This window comes from Dipodomys merriami, unplaced genomic scaffold, assembly GCF_024711535.1.
Source record: "Dipodomys merriami isolate MVZ:Mamm:240054 unplaced genomic scaffold, mDipMer1.0.p SCAF_45, whole genome shotgun sequence".
NCBI classification, from domain to species: Eukaryota; Metazoa; Chordata; class Mammalia; order Rodentia; family Heteromyidae; genus Dipodomys; species Dipodomys merriami.
The window spans coordinates 10,441,192-10,461,651 of record NW_027206013.1 but is presented as its reverse complement, the minus strand read 5'-3'; the positions used below and the strand labels follow the sequence as shown (position 1 = coordinate 10,461,651).

The 20,460-nt window shown below is 50.0% G+C and overlaps 1 protein-coding gene across 2 annotated transcripts in view; it reads left to right on the top strand.

Annotated features, from left to right (window-relative positions):
• Ssh1 (slingshot protein phosphatase 1) overlaps positions 1-20,460 on the top strand; it is a 54,727-nt gene that overhangs the window by 18,035 nt on the left and 16,232 nt on the right. The window contains exons 1-10 of one of the 2 annotated variants that reach the window (XM_069994661.1): positions 1,425-1,792; positions 4,547-4,650; positions 6,573-6,637; positions 7,024-7,145; positions 10,717-10,785; positions 12,321-12,386; positions 13,883-14,077; positions 15,099-15,192; positions 16,780-16,908; positions 19,326-19,372. In XM_069994661.1, the coding sequence (XP_069850762.1) occupies positions 1,707-1,792; positions 4,547-4,650; positions 6,573-6,637; positions 7,024-7,145; positions 10,717-10,785; positions 12,321-12,386; positions 13,883-14,077; positions 15,099-15,192; positions 16,780-16,908; positions 19,326-19,372 (977 nt within the window). In that variant the 5' untranslated portion in view covers positions 1,425-1,706. Of the gene's footprint in view, positions 1-1,424; positions 1,793-4,546; positions 4,651-6,572; positions 6,638-7,023; positions 7,146-10,716; positions 10,786-12,320; positions 12,387-13,882; positions 14,078-15,098; positions 15,193-16,779; positions 16,909-19,325; positions 19,373-20,460 lie in introns of those variants that run through there. The other variant, XM_069994660.1, reaches the window with a different exon arrangement.

Sequence of the window (20,460 nt, the reverse complement as noted above, 5' to 3'; positions counted from 1 at the left end):
TTAATTGGAGATAACAGTCTCATGGGAGACTTTTCTGCCCAGGCTGGCTTTGAACTGTCATCCTCAGAGCTCAGCCTCCTAAGTAGCTAGAATTATAGGCATGAGCCACTGGCGGCCAGCTTTAAGGGTTTTCTGTGAAATCCAACAAGTGGTCTTCTATCACTGTTCCGTTCAGGGCTTTGAGTCCTGGTTTATGTACACCCAGCCAGCACCTGCAACTTTATAAGAGGCTGGGCCTCAGAGTTCCAAAGGCTGTTAAGGTATGTGGCCAGCAATCACAATTACCTATTTGTGTTCTATAAGCAATTGTGTTATGATGACATGTCCTCACTCAATGTAGGCACATGCATTCCCCCGTGCCCTTCACTGACCAAGTGATCAGGTGTGTGAACAAGTGATCAGGTGTGTGAAGGAGTGTGCATTCAAACCCAGACAGCTTGTGGGGTGGCTCTGTGCTAGAGCACTTCCTAGCATGGCTGAGGCCCGGGGCTCATCCCAGCATCTCAACCAATAATCGTAATGAGAAGATCCTAGAAGATGGATTCCCAGGACAGTGCTTTGTATTTCCTTAGGCTTTCATGTGCCCCAGAATCCCACTGTGGGTGCCCAGGCTGTCTTTGGGGATTTGAGTTCCGAGTCTGCCTGATTCTTTGACTTGTTTTTGTGGGGAATAAATTGCTGAGCTGCAGGAAGTTGACAACGCGGGTGGCTGAGCACCACACAGGCCTCTGCCAACTTGGTCCACACTCATCGAGGGGAGTCCATTTTGAAAGCATGGACCTTGCATTCAGGACTAGCTGATCACGTGGGAGCTGGGGGGAAGCCTCCCAGACAAGACCTTCTAGAATCATCTTCTTCATGCCCCATCCCCTCCTGTGTTCCCTACCTACCACTTGTTTGCTGACTTTCCTCTTCTAGTTAGGACACTTACCGTATCTTCCCTTGTGGTCATTCATGTCCTTATTCCCAGGGTGAAGGAAGGGCCCCAAAACAGCCCACTCCTGGAAGTTTGGCTGGTAAATTTGGGGATTGTGGTCCCTCCCCATGCTCCCCCCCCCCTCCGTGGGCCTGGTCCAACACTCCCCATAGAAGCTTCCAGGTATGGCTCCCTCCATCTAGACTGTCCCCAGCTGAGGGTCACTAGGCTGCTCACGTAGCTATTAGCATGACTGAAGCAATTTCAGAATGTAAAAGCACTTCTGAAAATGGGGACTGAGTAACTGTGGTGCTGCCCACGTCCCTCTTCATCCCCTGTTGGGTGGATGTGTGATTATTTGAGAGAACATTGATTCTAACCAGAATGGGGTCCTCTTGCTTGTGTTTTGTTACTCGGTGGCCAGCTGTGTCCCCTCGTGGCTCTCAGTGCACCCCCATGGCTTGTTCCCGAAGCCACCGCAGCAAAGCTGTAGGAGTGAAGTGATGAGAGGAACTTAGGCTGTTTCGCTCCTCTGAATGGGTCCCTTTCATCCTGCAAGGCTGGGACAAGGGCCTTTTCAAGCCAAAATATCAGAGCAAGACAAGAGCCACTTGCTCCTTGGGTGTGACCGTCGTCGTCGTGGAAGGAGGACTTCACCACTGCCTCTCCTGTGGAAGAGCGGCCAGCCTCCTCACCTGCCCTGTGTCCGGTGGGGAGTGGACGGCAGGGCCCCTCAGCACTGGATGTCTCAGAGGGGGTGGTAAATATGTGAACTCTGCACTTTGCAGTCATGGACCTCTGTTATTTTTCTGACTTCTGCGTCTTCCTTCGACCAACTAAGTACCTCCACTGTTCCGAGGTTTGCAGCCCAAATTAGTACGTATGACCACAGCAGCCTGTGTTCCCCCTGCCCGTGGGTTCTGGATGGCACCTGCTGTTTATGTTCCAACGGCTGGGCTGCGGGGGGGTGGGGGGGGACAGCGCTGATTGTAGGTTGTGTCTGTCTTCCTGTCTTCTTTGCTTGTAGAAACTTTCATCTTGCAGGGTCTCCCCAGAGGGCTGTAGTCAGTGTCTGAGGAGAAGGCACTGGCACTGCAGAGATAAAAGCACTGAGTTGGGGTGGTGGGGAGGGGAGCGGCCTAACTTTTTTTTTTTTAATTCACTTGGCAAGAGTTTTCTTAGCAGTGGAGGAGTGTGACCCAGTGTGTCTTTTGGGGACACGGACTCCTTTTGTGAGAAGGCTGGTTTGTTGGTGCCTGGGGGGGTCGGTGGTAGATGGGTTTATAGGCTTCCTCGCTGTGGTGCACACCATCATCCATGTGGACTTCTTAAACAGGCTCTCCAGCAGGTGCCCTGGGTGCCCCTGGGTCTGGGCACTGAGCTGCTGGGTGTTGGAAGCTGCAGAGAGAATCCTGGGAGGCCCTGGAGTTCCATTGGGAATAGTCCTCCAAACCCTCGCAGGAAAGGCTACAGGTGACAGTCCTGCAGGGGCCAGGTCACAGACAGTGTCTGCACGGATGCCTTGACTGGCCACATTCTGTGGCACCTAAACCGAGCAGCATCCCGGGACGTGGGTGAGCTCAGCCTGCCCTCTTCTGAGCTGTCAAGCTTGCTCTCTGTGAGGCTTCCAGGACCCCAGACTTGGTGCGGGTGGTTGTGGTTGGTGGGGAGGGACTCCGATTCTTATCAGGCTGAGCATAGTCAGTTTGTAGTGATCACAGAGTTCAACCAACTTTTTTTTTAATTGTTCCCTTTTTTTCCAAAGGAAATGTAAGGGAAGCTAAGGGGAATTTTTGCCCATGATTTCCAAGGCAAAGGTCACCATTTGTGGTTGGCTGTTTCCAGTGTGTTGTGGTTTCTGGTCAGTATGGATTTTTTTTTCTTTTCCCCAAACTCATGAACAAAGAAAGGATGATGTTGCCTTGAAAGGATTCCCCCAGCTTAGCTTTGATTGTTTTGCTTCATGGCCTGAGAGCCCCTGGCCCGGCTCTTTGGGTTTGGAGGAACACACATAACAAATGAGGTGTGTGAGGATCAGCATAGTTCCACACTGACTTGGTGGGACAGTTGGGTGGGACGATTAGGGGGTCCAGTGGCCTGCCGAGGAGACCGCCTGCATTGTGGCTGTGCCAGGTGGGTACTCAAGTGCTCCGCGCTTCATGTGGGTGAGGGGAGGCAGGGTAAAGGATCTATCTCCCTTCTTTCACTGCTTACTGCCCGGGGCTTCCTGGTCCTTGGAACTCAAAGCAGGAAGGGAAACTTGGCAGCAGATTGGGGTAGTAGCTAAAAAAGTGCTGCATACCTGTGAATTGTAGGTGTCAGAAATAATCAGTTGTTGGTATTACAAAGGCCCGTAGTTGCAAGGCAGACCAAGGCTTACTTTTCAGGGCCGAGCACTCTGTTGTAGCATAGGAATTTAGCCGGAACAATGAACAGATCTGATGATGGACTTTCTCAGAAGCCACTGGCCTACTTGCTAGTTCATATGCTACTTCCTTAACACTTGGAGTTATATTCTGAACTTAGCTGAGTTTTTGTTGTTTGTTCGAGACGGGATCTTTCTATGTATCCAGGATGACTTCGAACTTGAAATACTCCTATCTCAGTCTCCCAAGTACTAGGATTATGGGTGTGCACTACTTTTTCTCTCTTTTACTACTGTTTTTCTGAGATAAAAAGGTTCAATTACTAAAATTAGATACTTGGAATAAAGTTGTTTTTTTTTTGGTCAGTCATGGGGCTTGAACTCTGGGCTTGGTCACTGTCCCTCTTCAGCTCAAGGCTAGCGTTCTGCCACTTGAGCCACAGCACCACTTCCTGTTTGAGTAGTTTATAAGGGTCTCACGGACTTTCCTGCCCAAGCTGGCTTTGAACCAAGATCCTCAGATCTCAGTCTCCTAAGTAGCTAGGATTATAGGTGTGAGCCACTGGCGCCCAGCTTTGCTTTTTTGTATTATGTTAAATACCTTCTGTTTTCTGCCAGGAACTGATTTCCCTATGTCTTAGAGGCTCTATTGTTGGAAGTCCTGCTTTTTCTGAAAGATTTTCCTTCAAGACACATACATTAATTGGCTGTTCATGGGAGAATTGCTGCATTTTATAGATCTGTAATTTGAACTGATTTTTTTTTTTGCAAAATTACTAAATAAGATTTTTATTGTTGTATTTTACATGTTTCATGTTACCTTGGAACTAAAAATAGTGTGTTCAGAATGGGCTGGAGCATGGCTAAGCATTGGGGAGGTAGAAACAAAACCAGACAGCAAGAGGGGGCACCAGCTAAGCAAGAGGGGGCCAGCAGCTCCCTCTGCTCACCAGGCTTGCTCTGTCTTGGGGAGACCCTGCACTGAGACCCCGTCTCGTGTCTGCTGGAAGGGGCCCTTGGTACTCGGAGAGCACACAAGGAACCTTGGTCCTTTTAACAGGGGTGTTCATTCATTCCTGAGACTGCAGCAAGCTTTCTGCGAGGGTGAGGGTGGGAAGAGTGACATACAGAGTTAAATAAAACTAGTTCATATCATTTGCCTTGTATGCCATCTGTCCCCTCTGAAGCTTTCCCTCTGCAGCGGGTCTGGGCCCATTTTCCGCTGCGAATGCAGTCTAACTGTGCTCTGGTTTTGTTCTTCCCAGCTTAAGCGAGAGCTTTTTCATGGTGAAAGGAGCTGCACTCTTTCTCCAGCAGGGAAGCAGCCCTCAGGGCCAGCGGAGTCTTCAGCACCCTCACAAGCATGCAGGTGACCGCTCTCCCTCTCTGCTCTTACCTTGGGAACCTTCCGTGGTGGGTGGGGAGCAGTTTGCTGGGGGTCTTGAGGCCAGGAAAACAGTGGACATGGGTGTGTGAGGGATGGGTATGGGTGGAGATTCAGGTGCTTATATGGAGCCCTGGGAGGAGTGAGCCTTAGCAGTTGTGTGTGCCTGTGAGACGTGAGGGGTCAGCCGTGACCTGTTGGGAACAACTACAGACTTTAATTATGGTGGGACTGCTAAACAAATGTGCCGAAATGTCTCCTAGGCTGATGTGGTCCACTTGAAAATAAGCACCTAAGGTGCTGTGCACCTGCAGACTGCTGCCATTTCTCTGAGCATTTGGTCCACATGAGCTCACTTGGCTTTTTTCCCCTCATGGCCAGTGTTCTACCACTAAAGTCACAACTCAGCTTCTGGCTCTTGCTGGTTAATTGGAGATAAGAGTCTCGCAGATTTGTCTGCCCCAGCTAGCTTCAAACTAGGATTCCTCTCAGATCTCAGCCTCCTCTGTGGCTAGGATAACGGGTGTGAGCCATGGGCTGTTTTGTTGTTCTGGTGGTGCTGGGTCATGACCTCTGGGCCCTGCACTTGCTAGGCAAGTGTTCTACAACTTGAGCCAGGCCCCGAGCACTTTCTGCTTTAGTTACTTTGTAGATAGCATCTGTCAGGCCTAGCCTCAGACTGCAGTCTTTCCTGTGTCTCCTATATAGCTAGATTACAGGTGCCTGCCATCATGCCTGACTTTTTGTTGAAATGGGAGTCTTGACAATTTTTTCTGCCCAGGCTGGCCTCCTACCATCCTCCTCCCGATTTCTGCCTTCCAAGCAGCTGTGATTACAGGTGTGCACCACTATGCTCAATGGAAATTTCTTTCTTTAAAATCTTTGGCTTGGCTCTGGGAAGGTGGCTCAGTGGTAGAGCGCTTGCCTTGCATGCCTGAGGCCCTGGGTTCGATTCCTCAGCACCACATAAGTAAAAAGAAAAAAAGCCGGAAGTGGCACTGTGACTCAAGTGGTAGAGTGCTAGCCTTGAGCTGAAGAGCTGAGGGACAGTGCCCAGGTCCACGACCAGGCCCCCCCCAAAAAAATCTTTGGCTTGCACTCTGAGTGGTCTCTGTGATGAAATGTTTTCATTCAATGGTGACCAGTTTGGTTTTGGAAAAAGGACAAAAGTACTGGAGTGGCATTCATAGAGAATATTAGCATAGGTCCAAACACAAACTAGTAGGTAAAGCCTGGAAAATATTAAGACTGGTTTTCTTAGGCAACATCACTCCGAAGCCAAAGGCAGTCTGAAAGAGGAATTCATCAGACACTTGCCTGCGGGTGGATCCTGAAGTAGGTCAGGGCCTCCTGGGGCACCTCTCTGAGAGGCAGCATAGGAGCCGGGAAGACATGGCCTTTTAGAACTGTAGTGAGTGAGACCAGCCAGCCATGGGGCTGTCATCCTGTCACCTGGAATTCTTCTGTCTGCTTAGGGTCTTGAGGCTCAGGTCAGAATTTCATGCCTTTTAATTTCCAGCCCCCCCACTTAGTCCAGATTTTCACAGACTGATAATGACAAAGGGAAAGCTCTTTGCTACCAGGTATTGTCCACCAAGTATGACAGCAACTCCTCATAGCTCTTGACATGAGGGCAAACTCCTCCTCCTACCCTGAAGAGCCCACTCATTGCAAGTATTTCAGATATAAGAGGACTTTGCACCTTGGGGCAGTAAGCTGTGAATCAGAGTTCATTTGGGGCTCAGGAGGGACAAGAAGGGTTTATTTGATGTTTCTCCTGTGGTGGGATAGAGAGATTTTAACTTCCACGTCTTCAGCCCTCAAGGGCAGCCTTCAGAGGCTCCTTCCCAGAAAGCAGGCAAGCCTTCCAGCGAGCGGCCTTCTCACATTGCCCCTTGCTCCCACAGGGGACCTGCCGCAGCACCTGCAAGTGATGATCAACCTCCTGCGCTGTGAGGACAGAATTAAGCTGGTAGGAACGGCGGGCAGAGCAGTTCTTGTTCCTTCTGGCACTTGGTGGAAGCTTCTACATACCAGTGTCTTCTCTCACACTGGGCTGAGGGTGGAGCTTGGCAGTGGAACTCATGCTTAGCATGGGCAGGGCCCTGCAAAGCGGAGCCAGAGGTCCAGCAGAGGCGGCCCCTGTGTTGGCCTGTGCTGAGTGTAGATGTCTTCCTCTAGTTCACGCATGCTGGGTGGCGTTCTGCACCAGCTCTGTGTCTGCCAGCGATGGAAGTGAGGCCTGCCTTCTGTGTTGTTTGTCTCCCCTCAGGAAGGGAAACCCATTGGTCTTCATTTGGGGAGGGAGTGAGGCTGGGAGGGCCAGCCACTGAGAGCAAGAACATCATCTCCATGCAGGCCGTGCGCTTGGAGAGCGCCTGGACCGACCGCGTCCGCTACATGGTGGTGGTGTACAGCAGCGGGCGCCAGGACACGGAGGAGAATATCCTGCTGGGCGTCGACTTCTCCAGTAAGGAAAGGTGAGTCTCAGGCATGCTGCTTCAAGGGCTGCTGCAGAAGAGGCTCCTGTGGTGTCTTGTATCCACAGGCGAGAGTGGGAGGCATGATGGGGGGCAGGGAAGACTTGAAACCTGGTAATAGGAGTGCTGCTGGCTGAGCTTCTGCATTCCATTGCCATTCCTGGTCCAGTGTCTGCTGGCAGGAAGTCAGAGTATACTGAGAGGTCAGGAGAGTCACCCTGCCTAGAGCTCAGCACTGGGATCTGGAGGAGAGGGGAGGAGGGCTTTGATCCCCTCCCTCTTATTACAGCAGAAATACATGGGACTGACAGTTGATGAAGAAAAGAGTTTTGTTTAGCTCATGGTTTTAGAAGCTGGAAGTTGAAGATGGGTAGGTAGGTGCTGGTGGCACACCCCTATAATCCTAACTACTCAGCTATTCAAGAGGCAGCCCAGGCAGAAAGTTCTGTGAGACTCTGATCTCCACTTAACCACCAAAATGTCAAAAGTGGAGCTGTGGTTCAAGTGGTAGAGCACTAGCATTGAGCATAAAAGTTCAGGGACACTGCCCAGACCGTGAGTTCAAACCTTAAGACTGGCACACAAAAAAAATTAAAAGTGGGTCGACTCTTCTTACTTTTTTTTTTTTTTTTGGGTCCGGTCGTGGGGCCTGAACTCTGGGCCTGGGCGCTGTCCCTCAGCGCTGCAGCTCAAGGGGGGCGCAAGTGGGTAGACTGTTCTGTGTGCTCTCTTCTGTGGGCCTCAGCTGTGTAGTCTCAGAGGAATGCCCTCCTCTGCATGGCCTCTTCTGTGTGGTCTCTTCTGTGTGACATCACAATGGGGGAGCCCATGGGTCAGAGGTCGTCATAATCACCGGCTCTCACAGGAAATGAGCCACTCTGTGAAACCAGCACTCATTCCTTCCCTGGGTACCTGTACTACCACTTAGGGGCTGAGGCTGGAGGCCTGCACTTCGTTGAGGCTGTCAGAAACAGACGCCTCCAGCCTCAGCATGAGGCGGAGACATTAGTTGCTCTCAGTATGGCAGTTGTGATGGTTTGTTCCGACGAGAATGGGCATATTCTGGTTGGTCTGGCTGTCGACTGATTCTTTCTTCAATCACTGCCCAGCCCTTTAGGAACCTTCCAAGGCCTTCTCTCAACACAGAGTCCATTCCCATAACTCGCTGTTCTTGAACTAGATACTGTCTGTGTGCCCTGTACCCCTCACTTTGATTCAACACGACCTGTAGAAGCCTTTTCCTATCATCTCGGTTGTGAGCTGTGAGCACAGTGCAGCACAGGATGCCCAGGAGCTACTCGAATCCTCCAGTCACCCTGGGCGCAGTGGTCCTGCTCCACACCTTGCAGACGAGGAACCGTGGGGTCACCAGGGTCAGCCCAGCCAAACTCAGAGCAAAGTTGGGTCAGACCCTCCTCTTCTTTCCCCAAATGCTGCTGCAGCTCTCTTCTATACATTTGATCATTCATTCATTCATCCATAATTTCTTTCCTACCTCATTCAGTCATTCATTTGTTCATGATAGCAAACTCACGATACAGCCTCACACTGTATCTGCACACGCGTCCTTGGGAGGCCAGAGCAGCCACTTGTAGATCTTGAGTGAACTTGGGATCAGGGTCAGGAGCATTTCCAACACCATCAGCTTTGTGTGCTAGTGTGTTGCCTGTTGCTGTCTAGGAAGGTCTTCCAGAATGGACTCTAGGGACAGGCCTGTCTGTCCAGGTCCAGCTAGCTCTTGCTCTGATTACCTTGGGATCTGCTTTTTGCTCCATAGTTTCTCATACCAACTTCATTCTTCAGGAACCACCACCACCACCACCACCACCACCACCACCTCCTCCTCCTCCTCCTCCCCCCCTCCCCCTCCTCCCCCTCCCTCCCCCCTCCCCCTCCCCCTCCCCCTCCCCCTCCTGCCAATCCTGGGGCTTGAACTCTGGGCCTGGGCACTGTCCCTGAGCCTCTTTGTGTTCAAGGCTAGCGCTCTACCACTTGAGTCATAGAGCCACTTTTGGCTCTCTCTGAGTAGTTCATTAGAGATAGCAGTCTCATAGACTTTTCTACCTGGGCTGGCTTTGAACCACGATTCTCAGATCTCAGCCTCCTGAGTAGCTAGGATTATAGACTTGAGCACCAGCACCTGGCACGTTCTTCTTCCTAAGAGATCCCCAGTGTCCCTTCCCTATCCCCACATGTGTGACCTCATAGTCCCCTTCTTCACTGTAGAATCGTAATTGCCAGTCACTATGGGGCTGTTGAAGGTGTGGAGGTGTGGAGGTGCTGTTGTGTCATGTCCCTGCTAGTTCTCGGTCTCTGCTCCTCTGTGGGCTTTGGCCCCACCACTGTAGAGCATGCCTGCTTCTTCCTCCCTCTGTCTGTGCTTAAGGAAGGAAAGCCAGTATGCCTCCACCTACCCTGGCCTTGGGCTGCAGCCTGTGCACCGTGCACCTGCGTATAACAATCTCCTTCTCTTCTGCCATAATCCCCTTCTCTCTGCCACTCCTGGTGTGGGTGATTAGCCCAGATCCAGTCTTCAGGACCAGGCCTGTCTGGCTATTGGAGTGTCACATTTGGTCCCTAAAGGATGGTTGTTTCCTGGCACGGACTTACCTGAGCGGTGCCAAGGGCTCTAGAGACTCAACATGAATTTTGCAGCTCTGCAGAGGAAATACAGTGAGCAGGAAGGGGAGTCAGAATTGGCCAAACTCTAATGGCTTAACCTGAAGGCCTTTGAACTACTCCCTCCCTCAAAGATGCAGGAAGGCAGGATTCAGGAGGCACTCTTGGTGGGCAACGCCCCAGAGCAGGAGCTGGCTCCAGCCCCAGAACCATCTTATCTGTGTGTGCCCACAAGGGTAGGGTTGCCCCTCCCTTCTCCCCCAAGGCTGCTAAGCAGTAGCAGAGGTATAAGCTCAGGATTCCTGAGGCTTGGCGGAGCTGAATCTTGGCATCACTGCAGCCATTTCTTACAACCTAACTCTTCTTTAAGTGCCCAAAGAATTTTCAACATAATCTGAGGAGACCCCTCTGAGTAGCCCTTTCTCTCTGTTTTTCAGTGGCGCCAGGCTCTAAAGTCAATAAGTATCGTTTCACTTTTGGGATGGGCAAAACAAAAATCAGTGTGAGCTAGTGTGTGCAGTGCATGAAAATTAGAAGAGCAGAAATCTGAGCGTAAACTGCAATCAATGGTGGTATGGCTCTCTTCCTTCTCCTATCCCCCAGGACACATGAGGCCAGGGTTGGCTGCCACTGATTGTTTGTGGACCCTGGCAAGGTGTGGCCCTCTGCCAGTGCGTGGCCAACTGTGTGCTCACAATTCCCCAAGAGGCTCAGCTGGTTTACAGAGGTGCAGCCACACAAGTGGTGCAACCATCCTCTTAGTGACTTGCTTCCATACCAGGACCCATGTCTGGTGAACCCAGTGGTGAGGGGCTCCTGCAAGGCAGCCTGAGAACTTGTCCACATGCACAGTCAGGTGGTGGGCTGTGAGCTGGCCAGGCTAAGTGAACATTGAGGGAAGACTACATGTTCTAGGTGGATGCTGACTCTTTGCCTTCTCTTTCCCCACTAGTAAGAGTTGCACCATTGGGATGGTTCTCCGGCTGTGGAGTGACACCAAGATCCACCTTGATGGAGATGGGTAAGGACATGTCTTGAGAAGGCCCTGAGCCTTGTAGACCCTGAGCCTGAGCTGGTTGGGTACCTGGGAAAGGGGTTCAGCTCATGGAGTGTCACTGGAAGCGTCCCAGTGTGTGACACACTCTGTGTGACACACATGAGCGCAGGCAGCTTGCTTGGTGGCAAATCCTCACTCTGCATCTTCTGTGGGCTGCGCCCAGGCAGTCCACAGAGTGTAGCCCAGCAGGGCTCTGTTCTGTGGGGCCAGGAAGGAACAACTTCCTGGGGCCACTTTGGGGGCTGCAGAAGAGGAAGATTGAGGGAAGGGCCACCTCGGTTCCATATGTACTTCCTCCAGGGAGTGCATGGGGAGAGAAATTGCTTTTTTTTTTGTCGGTCGTGGGGCTGGAACTCTGGGCCTGGGCGCTGTCCCTCTGCTCTTCAGCTCAAGGCTAGTACTCTACCACTTGAGCCACAGCGCCACTTCTGGTTTTCTGAGTGGTTTATTGGAGATAAGAGTCTCACGGACTTTCCTGCCCAGGCTGGCTTTGAACCACGATCTTCAGATCTCAGCCTCCTGAGTAGCATGAGCCACCAGGGCCCAGCAGAAAGAGAAATCTCATAGCTTCAACATGTATCAAAACATGTTGCTAAAATGGTAGGATGATGGGGATATTTTTCCTTTTTATAAATATTTTGTTCCATTAATGTATTTTCATTAATTTTTTTTAAAAAAAAGAGGGGCTGGGAAGGTGACTCAGTGATAGAGTGCTTGCCTTGCATGCATGAGCCTCTGGGTTCGATTCCTCAACACCACATAAGCAGAAAAAGCCGGAAGTGGTACACTGGCTCAAGTGGTAGAGCACTAATCTTGAGCTGAAGAGCTGAGGGACAGCACCCAGGCCTAGAGTTCAGGCTCCACGACCTACAAAAAAGGAATGGGTACATAGTGCCTGAGGTAGTGGGTGGAAGGGATGGTTGTGGAAACAGGATGTTGATGCCACCTTGCCTGGCCCCTTTTTCTGTTTTCTCTTTGTTTGTTTGTTTCTGGCCTGGCTGGTGAGACGCAGGTTTTCCTGGAGTGACACTGATCAAGATGCATTGTACTCATAAATTGGCATGTTGAATGAAACCCCTTTGTGCAACTACTTCTAAAGATAGTTTACATTAAAAACAAATCAACAGCTGGGCATGCTGGTGGCCCATGCCTGTAATCCTAGCTACTCAGGAGTCTGAGATCTAAGGATTGTGGTTCAAAGCCAGCTGAGGCAGGGAAATCTATGAGACTCTTATCTCCAATTAGCCAAACCTAAAAACCAGAAGTGAAGCTGTGGCTCAAAGTGGTAGTAGTCTGCTAGCCTTGAGTAAAAAGCTCAGGGATAATGTCCAGGCCCTGAGTTCAAGCTCCATGACCAAAAACAACACTAACAAAAAGGAAACCAACAGGTCTTCCTGTAATCCCCATCACGAACCCTTGAAGTGCGCCCTCCCCTCAGTGAGTCCGTTCAGGGCCTGACTGCTCAGCACAGTGTCTTCTTTTTGTTTTTCCGCTCTCAGTGGATTCAGCGTGAGCACTGCAGGAAGGATGCACATATTTAAGCCCGTATCTGTCCAAGCCATGTGGTAAGTGAGGTTTGGGAACCTTTTAACTCCTTAGAAATAATTTTCTAGCCAGGCACTGGTGGCCCACGCCTTTAATCCTAGCTACCTCAGGAAGTTGAGATCTGAGGATCACAGTTCAAAGCCAGCCTAGGCAGGAAAGACTGTGAGATTCTTACTGCCAGTTAACCACTAGAAAACCAGAAGTGGTGCTGTGGCTCAAAGTGGTAGTAGTCTGCTAGCCTTGAGTGCAAAAGCTCAGGGACAGCACCCAGGCTCTGAGTTCAAGGCTTAGTTTTCTCTGGAGTGGTGAGAGTTAGGCCACAGAGCAGTATCAAACCTCATTCCTCCTCCATTCCTCCTTGCTGCAGCCAGTCCCTGATTCCTGGGGAATCAGGAAATCATGACCTTGCTGCACTCATGCCCCAGATGATTCTTGGTGTCTGGATAGTTTTTTGTCTCTTCAGGGAAGTGAAACAGTTAGGTCCACTTTTTTTTTTTCTGAAAACGTCAGAACTCAATTTCGTAAATGTTCAGCTCAAGGATTATTTCTCCCAGCAGTGGGCGGCTTGCAATCTCTATGGCATCTCACACATTCTTCATCACCCCCCCTTCCCACCTCCCACGGCTCTTTTACCTCTGCTGGGGTCTCTTGCACCCACTTACTGAGACATGGCCAGCCGGGATTCTCTTTTGAAAGGTAAAAGAGGGTGACTAAATAAAACAAACACCTACTATTGTGTCTTCTGTCTCTCCAAACCTGCTCCCAGGGAGCTTTTAGAGCACATTTCCTTCAGAAATCTAAGCATCTGAGCTTTTTAGCACATGGTAGGTCAGTGCGGGGTGGAATGGCTAAGGACATGGTCAGATGCCGGGCCGATGGTCCTACCGTGAGGCCTCCCTGTGCTTCCTGCATTTGTGGTTACCATGGCGTCAGAAGTAAACCTTAATTCGATGTAGTGAATTGGTAGAGTATAAAGTAACCTGTGGCTGGGCACTGGTGGCTCATGACTGTAAGCCTAGCTACCCAGGAGGCTGAGATCTGAAGATCATGGTTTGAAGCCAGCTGAGCAAGAAAGTCTGCCAGGACTCTTACCTCCAATTAACCACCAGAAAAGCCAAAAGTGGAGCTGTGGCTAAAGTGGTAGAATGCTAGCATTGAGCAAAAAAGCTCAGAGCCAGTTCCCTGGCCCTGAGGTCAAGCCCCATTACCACCACCAACAACAAAAAACCCTGTGAACTAGCCGGGTTGGAAGTTCAGGGTGGGGCATTGTTTATTTTTTTCCCTTTGGAGATGGGAGGGATGTTCTATGCACTGGAGGACTTTGTTGGTACCTGGGTTCAAGACCAGTGGTAGGACCCCACAGCTGTAAGTTTCAGGCTGTCGAGTGTCCTCCGTACAGCCTGTTTGTATGCAGGACTCCAAAGGACTGACCCACTGCCCTGCCTAAACCTTGTGTGGGAGGGGAGAACCAGCCCTTCTCGTGCCTTCCCAGACCTGACACCCCTCCCCTCCTCAGGTCTGCACTGCAGGTACTACACAAGGCCTGCGAAGTGGCACGGAGGCACAACTACTTCCCCGGGGGCGTGGCACTCATCTGGGCCACCTACTATGAGAGCTGCATCGGCTCAGAGCAGAGCTGCATCAATGAATGGAATGCCATGCAGGACCTGGAGTCCACTCGGCCTGACTCCCCAGCCTTGTTTGTGGACAAGTATGTACCAAGCCTGCCTCCCCATCCCCTGGGCCTGACCTTGAGCCTGCACAAGGTCATTCCTTGTATAGGCCCTTGATGACAGTCACCTTCTTAGAACCAGTGTCTAAGGCCCTGTCCTGGTCTGGAGCCTATGGGCAGTCTCTACAGGACTAGCCCCTCACTTCTGTCATTCCCCACAGGACTGTGCTGCTCTGTATTTCCCACTCCTAACAGTGCTGTGTCCAGGCCTTTCTGCTGGAAGCCTGCCTTGCTCTTAGAGGAGCCTGGGTGCAGCCTCTGCTTCCTGAAGCTCCTTGTTCCAGGCCGCTCTCCCTGATGCACTCAGAGCACTTGGCTGTGTCATATGAGCTAAGGCCATGTCATGTGGCCTGAAGCTGCATTCTTCAAAGTCTTGTTTGAGATGACGAAGAAGAAGGAGAAGCTATTCTTTGCTTCTCTCTCAATCAGGCTTCCGGTCACTCCAGACCTCTGTGTTGTGCTGGCGCCTGTGTTTTAGGAGGATAGCGACAGTCCTGAAAAGGAGTGGGAGAAGTGGTGGTCACCTTCCTGGGGAAGGATTGCTGTGGTCTAGGTGGCCTCGGGCCTTGTTAGCAGAGCGCTGGCTTGTAGAAGTTACAAGAGTGAGTCCATGTGAGAGGAAGTAGCAGGAACTGGACACAGCTGGGACAGGTAGCTCAGGAAGCAGCAGTAGCCACACACCCAGGCATGCCCAGGTAGAGCCCCAAGGGCCCAGTGGAGTGCGGATGTTCCGCTGGCAGTTCCGGTGTCTTGCCCCAGAGGTCTGCAGGGTCTCAATGGGAACAAGTTTCTAAATGATCACCTGTCTGACCTGCTTGCCACTCTGTAGGCTCCTCCTGTGGGAAGTGGAGCAAACTCTGCTTCTCTACTTCTCCTGACCCCTGAGAATCTGCCTCTGCATAACTACCTACACACCACCAGACCCAAGTGCCTGGTGTTTCTGCATCCTCTGACTTTAGTCCTGTGCTCCTGCTGTTTCCTAAATGCCCTTTCTTTCCAGGCCAACAGAAGGGGAAAGAACCGAGCGTCTCATCAAAGCCAAACTTCGGAGCATCATGATGAGCCAGGATCTTGAGAATGTGACCTCCAAAGAGGTAAGAGAATGTTCCCTGCCCTAGCAGGCTCTTCTCTGCTTGTGCTGTGGCGCAGCAGTACCAGTGGGGGTATAGGTGTTAGAGTCAGGCTGTAGTTTGACTCTGGAGCTACTGCTAGTAAAGTTGGTCTCATGTCTGATCCTCTCTAACCTTATCTGTATAATCTAAGACCTTGGGTTACACTGAAAACTACCTCCCTATTTATTAGTTTATTTGCTTATTTATTTTTTTGTCAGTTGTGGGCCTTGAACTCTGGGCCTGGTCTCTGTCCCTCAGCAATTCAGCTCAAGGTGAGAGCTCTACCACTTGAACCACAGTGCCACTTCCAGTTTTCTGGTGGTTTATTTGCTACCTGGGCTGGCTTTAAACCCAGATCCTCAGATCTTAGCCTCCTGAGTAGCTAAGATTATAGGCGTGAGCTACCAGTGCCCAGCGCTACTTATTTATTACTGGTCTTTGGGATTGAACTCAGGGCTTGAACACTGTCCTTGAGCTTTTTTCACTTAAGGCTGGCACTCTGCCACTTGAGCCACAGCTCTACTTCTGGCTTTTTGCTTGTTAACTGAAGGTAATGGTCTCGTGGACTTTCCTGCCTGGGCTGACTTTGAACCACAATCCTCATATCTCAGCCTTCTGAGTAGGTAGTATTACAGGCTTCAGCCACCAGTGCCTAGCTAGCACTTTGCTTTAAAAGCCCTCTCCTTGTGAAGAAAGAATGCAATGGATTTTAATGGCAGCTTGGACTAGGTAGATCTAAGAACTTGAAGTCGCTATTTTAAAAGCCCATATGCTGTCCTATTATTAATACTTCTAGAGGTTTTTATTTTGTCTGCTTTTGAAACAGGGTCTTACTGTATAATCTAGGCCGACTTTACATTCTGTCTTTCTGCCTCAGTCTCCTGAATGCTGGATTTGTGGGTATGCACTACCCCACCTGGCTTAATAAACATACTTTAGAACTTTATTTTTTATTTATTTATTTTTTGTTTTGTTTTTGGTTGGTCGTGGGGCTTGAACTGTGGGCTTGGGCGCTGTCCCTGCGTTCTTCAGCTCAAGGCAAGCGTTCTACCCCTTGAGCCACAGCACCACTTCCGGTTTTCTAGTGGTTTATTGGAAATAAGAGTCTCACGGACTTTCCTGCCCGGGCTGGCTTTGAACCGCGATCCTCAGATCTCAGCCTTCTGAGTAAGCTAGGATTACAGGCGTGAGCCACTGGCGCCCAGCTACTTTAGAACTTTATTGTGCTACATTCCTGAGACTGGCTTTACATTCTCAGGACAATGTATTTAATAGTTAATTGTAAACATGAGCACCTTCCACTCAATGGAAATGAACTCAGGTAAAGCAGATCCCTTGTGTGAAATCACAAATTCCTCCGCTTGGGTTTATTCATAAGCTGAGTAACCACTTTCCTGCCACCTACACACAAATGTTGCGAGTGTCGAAGTGCTTTACTGTGGATGGGGGGAGATAAAACATATCTCCCTTTTTGTAAACACCATGGTTTGCATTGTGATTTTAATCATTTAGAGGTGGGCAATTGTTTTCTTTAACAAATCACTTTTCCTAATGGTTTGTGCTCTGCAGATCCGTAATGAGTTGGAGAAACAGATGAACTGTAATTTGAAAGAATTCAAGGAATTCATAGACAATGAGATGCTACTTATCTTGGGACAGATGGACAAGCCTTCTCTTATCTTCGACCATCTTTATCTTGTAAGAAGCACAGCTCGGTGGTATCTAAGTTGGGATCAGAAATCAGACCTCACTGTTTGGGGCGGGGGGGGGGGGGGGGGGGAGGGGAGTAGGTAGAAAACTTGGGTCATGGAGCCTCTGCCCCGACCCTTTCTCTGGCCCACAGCCTCTGCCCTGCTCTGGAGCCAGGTGTTTGAGGTGTAGCTTCAGCTGAGTTTCGGGGAGTTACCTGGAAGCAATTTGGCCTCATCTGGTGGTATGTGCTTTCAAATCCTTGCTAATGCACTAGCCCATCTAGTTACCCCCAAATGGTTCATGGGCCATAGACCACCCCGTGACTAACAGACAGATAGCCACCAACCCCACAGTTCCACCGGGACAGAGTGCACAACTGAATTGTAGCTTCTCCAGGCCGGCCAACTCCTGTACCCCACCCCGAACCCACCCACCAGGGTGGCTTGTGCTGACTCCTAGTATGCAAGCCCGTGCTCAGTGTCTTCATGCTGTAAATCTCCTTAGAAGGCAACTGGCAAGTGTTCAAAGGCAAGCATGTTGCTAAAATTAGAGCAGCAGCTGAGGGGTGGAGAGGAAGTCAGACCCAGCAGGGCAGACTTTCTTCTCTGCTGCCTTACCTGCTCTGACTTTCAGCTGGTCAGTTGGCCTCTCCTGTCCTCCATCCTGGACCTCATGGGTGATGCCGGGATTGCATAAGACACACCCTAAGATGCCAGAGCATTGGCCATGAATGGAGATCAGGGGTAGGGAGGCTGAGGGAAGAGGGACCCTGGCTGCTGAGACCAGGGTGGCTTCCCTTCCACCTCAGAAAGTGAGCAGTCCCTCAGATGGCTCTGTGGTAGTTTTCTGCATAGATACATGTGTTTCAGTGCTCTCAATGTGTGGACGTGTGCCTAGATAGAGGCTTTGTGTTAGACGTTAACATGTAGAGGCACATGTGGGTTTGAAGCTGTCCTTGAAAGATACTGGAATGGGCTAGGCTGATCTCCCTGAAAGCCATGCATGTGAAGGCTCCCCTTTCTCCTCCTCCCTCCAGTCTCCACTAGGTGGTGGTAACAATCAGAGGAAGCTCACAGCCTCTAGAACCCTGGGCCCTCTCCGTGTGGTTTGGTGCTTTATGTCACTTTTTCCATGAGAAATATGAAAAGAATTTTTATAGTTGAGGTTCTCCTTCAAATATGAAAACCCAGCTCACAGCACGGTTTGCCAACATGGTCAGAGCCATTGAGTCCCAAGGGCCCTGCAGGGACTTGGCCTGGAGCTGTACACTGGGTGTCTCTCATATCATCTGCCTCCTAAGAGCAGTGACCCTTTCTGCTTGCTGTTTTCCCTTCTGTTTCTCTGAGTGCTAAGGAAGAGAATGGAAGAGTTTCTTTAGTTTTGTTTGTTAACACTAATACTTATTTAAGTATTAAGCTAGTAAGTTGTAGACAGTCGGGAATGAGAATCCATGAGAGGAAGAAAAAGGCACTTTGGAGTCCCACACTCATGGTGGTCCCTCATAACATCTTGGTGGGTTTATTTTCCATGTCTTGTTTTTTTTTTTTGCTTTTTGGGGTGTTTTTTTTTTTTTTTTGGAATTGAGTGTGGGCCATCATTGAGTGTGGGCTTCTTCGGTGCCTGTGTAGCTTCTTAAGAAAGAAAGAAAAGGAAGCAATCATAATGTTGGTTTATACACATTCTTTTTTCGTTGTTATTTTCTTTTTCCTTACATGGTGTCTCCAAAAGGCTGCTTTATCTTAATGGCTCCATTATAGGCCTCTCTCGTCATTTATTTTATCGGTTTCTTCCTGTGGGTCCTTTGGGTTATTTCCATTGTTTTATTATGAATAACCATAAATATCCTTGCCCTTAAATCTATGTGAATTCTGGTCATTTCCTCAGGATAGCTTTTTGACAGAGTGCAATTACTGGGTCAGAGGGTAGGAACTTTTACAGTATTGCCAGAATACTTCCCAGCAAAGGTAGACCAATTCCCATGGTGACCCAGGGGGAAGGGAGGCACAGACTGTAGCCTCTGATGGCTGAAACAATAGGGTGGAAGAGCTGGGGTCCCTAAAGCCAAGGGACTAGTGAGGACTGTGCACGTGCATGCGGGCAGGCACATGCACACACACACACACACACACACACACACATACACACACACACACACATACACACACACACACATACACACACACACACACATACACACACACACATACACACACACACACACACATACACACACACACACATACACACACACACACACACACACACACACACACAGTCATGCTGTTGGACCTCAGGACCCTGCTTGGATTTCAGCCTCTGCCAGTTCTGTCTCCAAGGCCGCAGGGTTAGGGAAAACTGTGCATCCATAGCAGCTCTGAGGCTGACGTGTGACACTCATGGGGTTTGTGTGATCTGTCCCCCAGGGCTCTGAATGGAATGCATCCAATCTGGAGGAGCTGCAGGGCTCAGGGTGAGTCTGCTCCCTTGTCTTCCTCTCCTTCCAGCAGCTTAGGAAGCCTCCACTCAGCCTTGGCTGTGGGGCCCAAGACCAGGGCTGCCCACTGCTGACTGCCTCTCCCTGCTCTCAGAAGTGGCTGGAGGGGCTTTTGCATAATGAAACTGAAGCCCATCAGTGATTATTTAGTGATGGATGGGTTTTTAATTCTGGAGTCTTGAGTGATGGAGTATGTCAGGGAGAAGCCTCCTAAATCATACTCAAATGACGCATAGGACAGCCTGGACCTGCTTGGGCCCTAAGCTCCCTACCACTGCCTCCTCCATGCCACTGCCTCCTCCATGAAACGTAGCCGCTGCCCCCGTGTGCACGGTGTGTTTGGGCTGTGTGACCAGTCCACAGCCCTGATAGCTCCATCACTCCCGCCTCTGTCTGGTGTTCTACTTTGAGTCCTGGGGGGAATCTTGAACTGAGTGCTGTGTGTTGGGCAGGAACATGCTTGTCTTGGAGCAGAACTCAGCAGTGTAAGTGAAAATGTTTAACGGAGACCTTCAAGAACAGATGTCTGGACTTCTGTTAAACAACAACAACAAAAAACAGAGCCACAAAATCACCTTTCTGTGGTCTGAGGTGACAGCCTTCTTGAATTGCTACATTTGAAAACCAAGACTAAACAAATCTTAAAATATCTCTTTAAAACTATTGGTTAAGAAGTGTGCTCAGCCGAGTGGCACTCAGCTGTGGGGAGACACTCCATGCTTCCATTTTGCTGGGACCCATAGGTGGCTTTTAAAGATACTGTTTGATACATCTTAAGTACTTATTTGTGAAACCTATGGGAGATGTTTTCCAACTCCTGAAATTATTTTGGTGGTCTTGCAGAAATTAAAGTACATCTTGGATGCCATCCTCCTCCTTACACTTCCCAAACAACTGAGATGACAGGTGTGAACCACCACGTCCAGCTTTTTTCTTGAGATAAGTCTCATTAACTTTATGCCCTTGCTGGCCTTGAACTGAGATCCTCTGGATTTCTGCCTCTTTTGCACAGCTGGGATTATAAATGTGAGCCACCATACCTTGGTCCCCACCTTTTTTTTTTT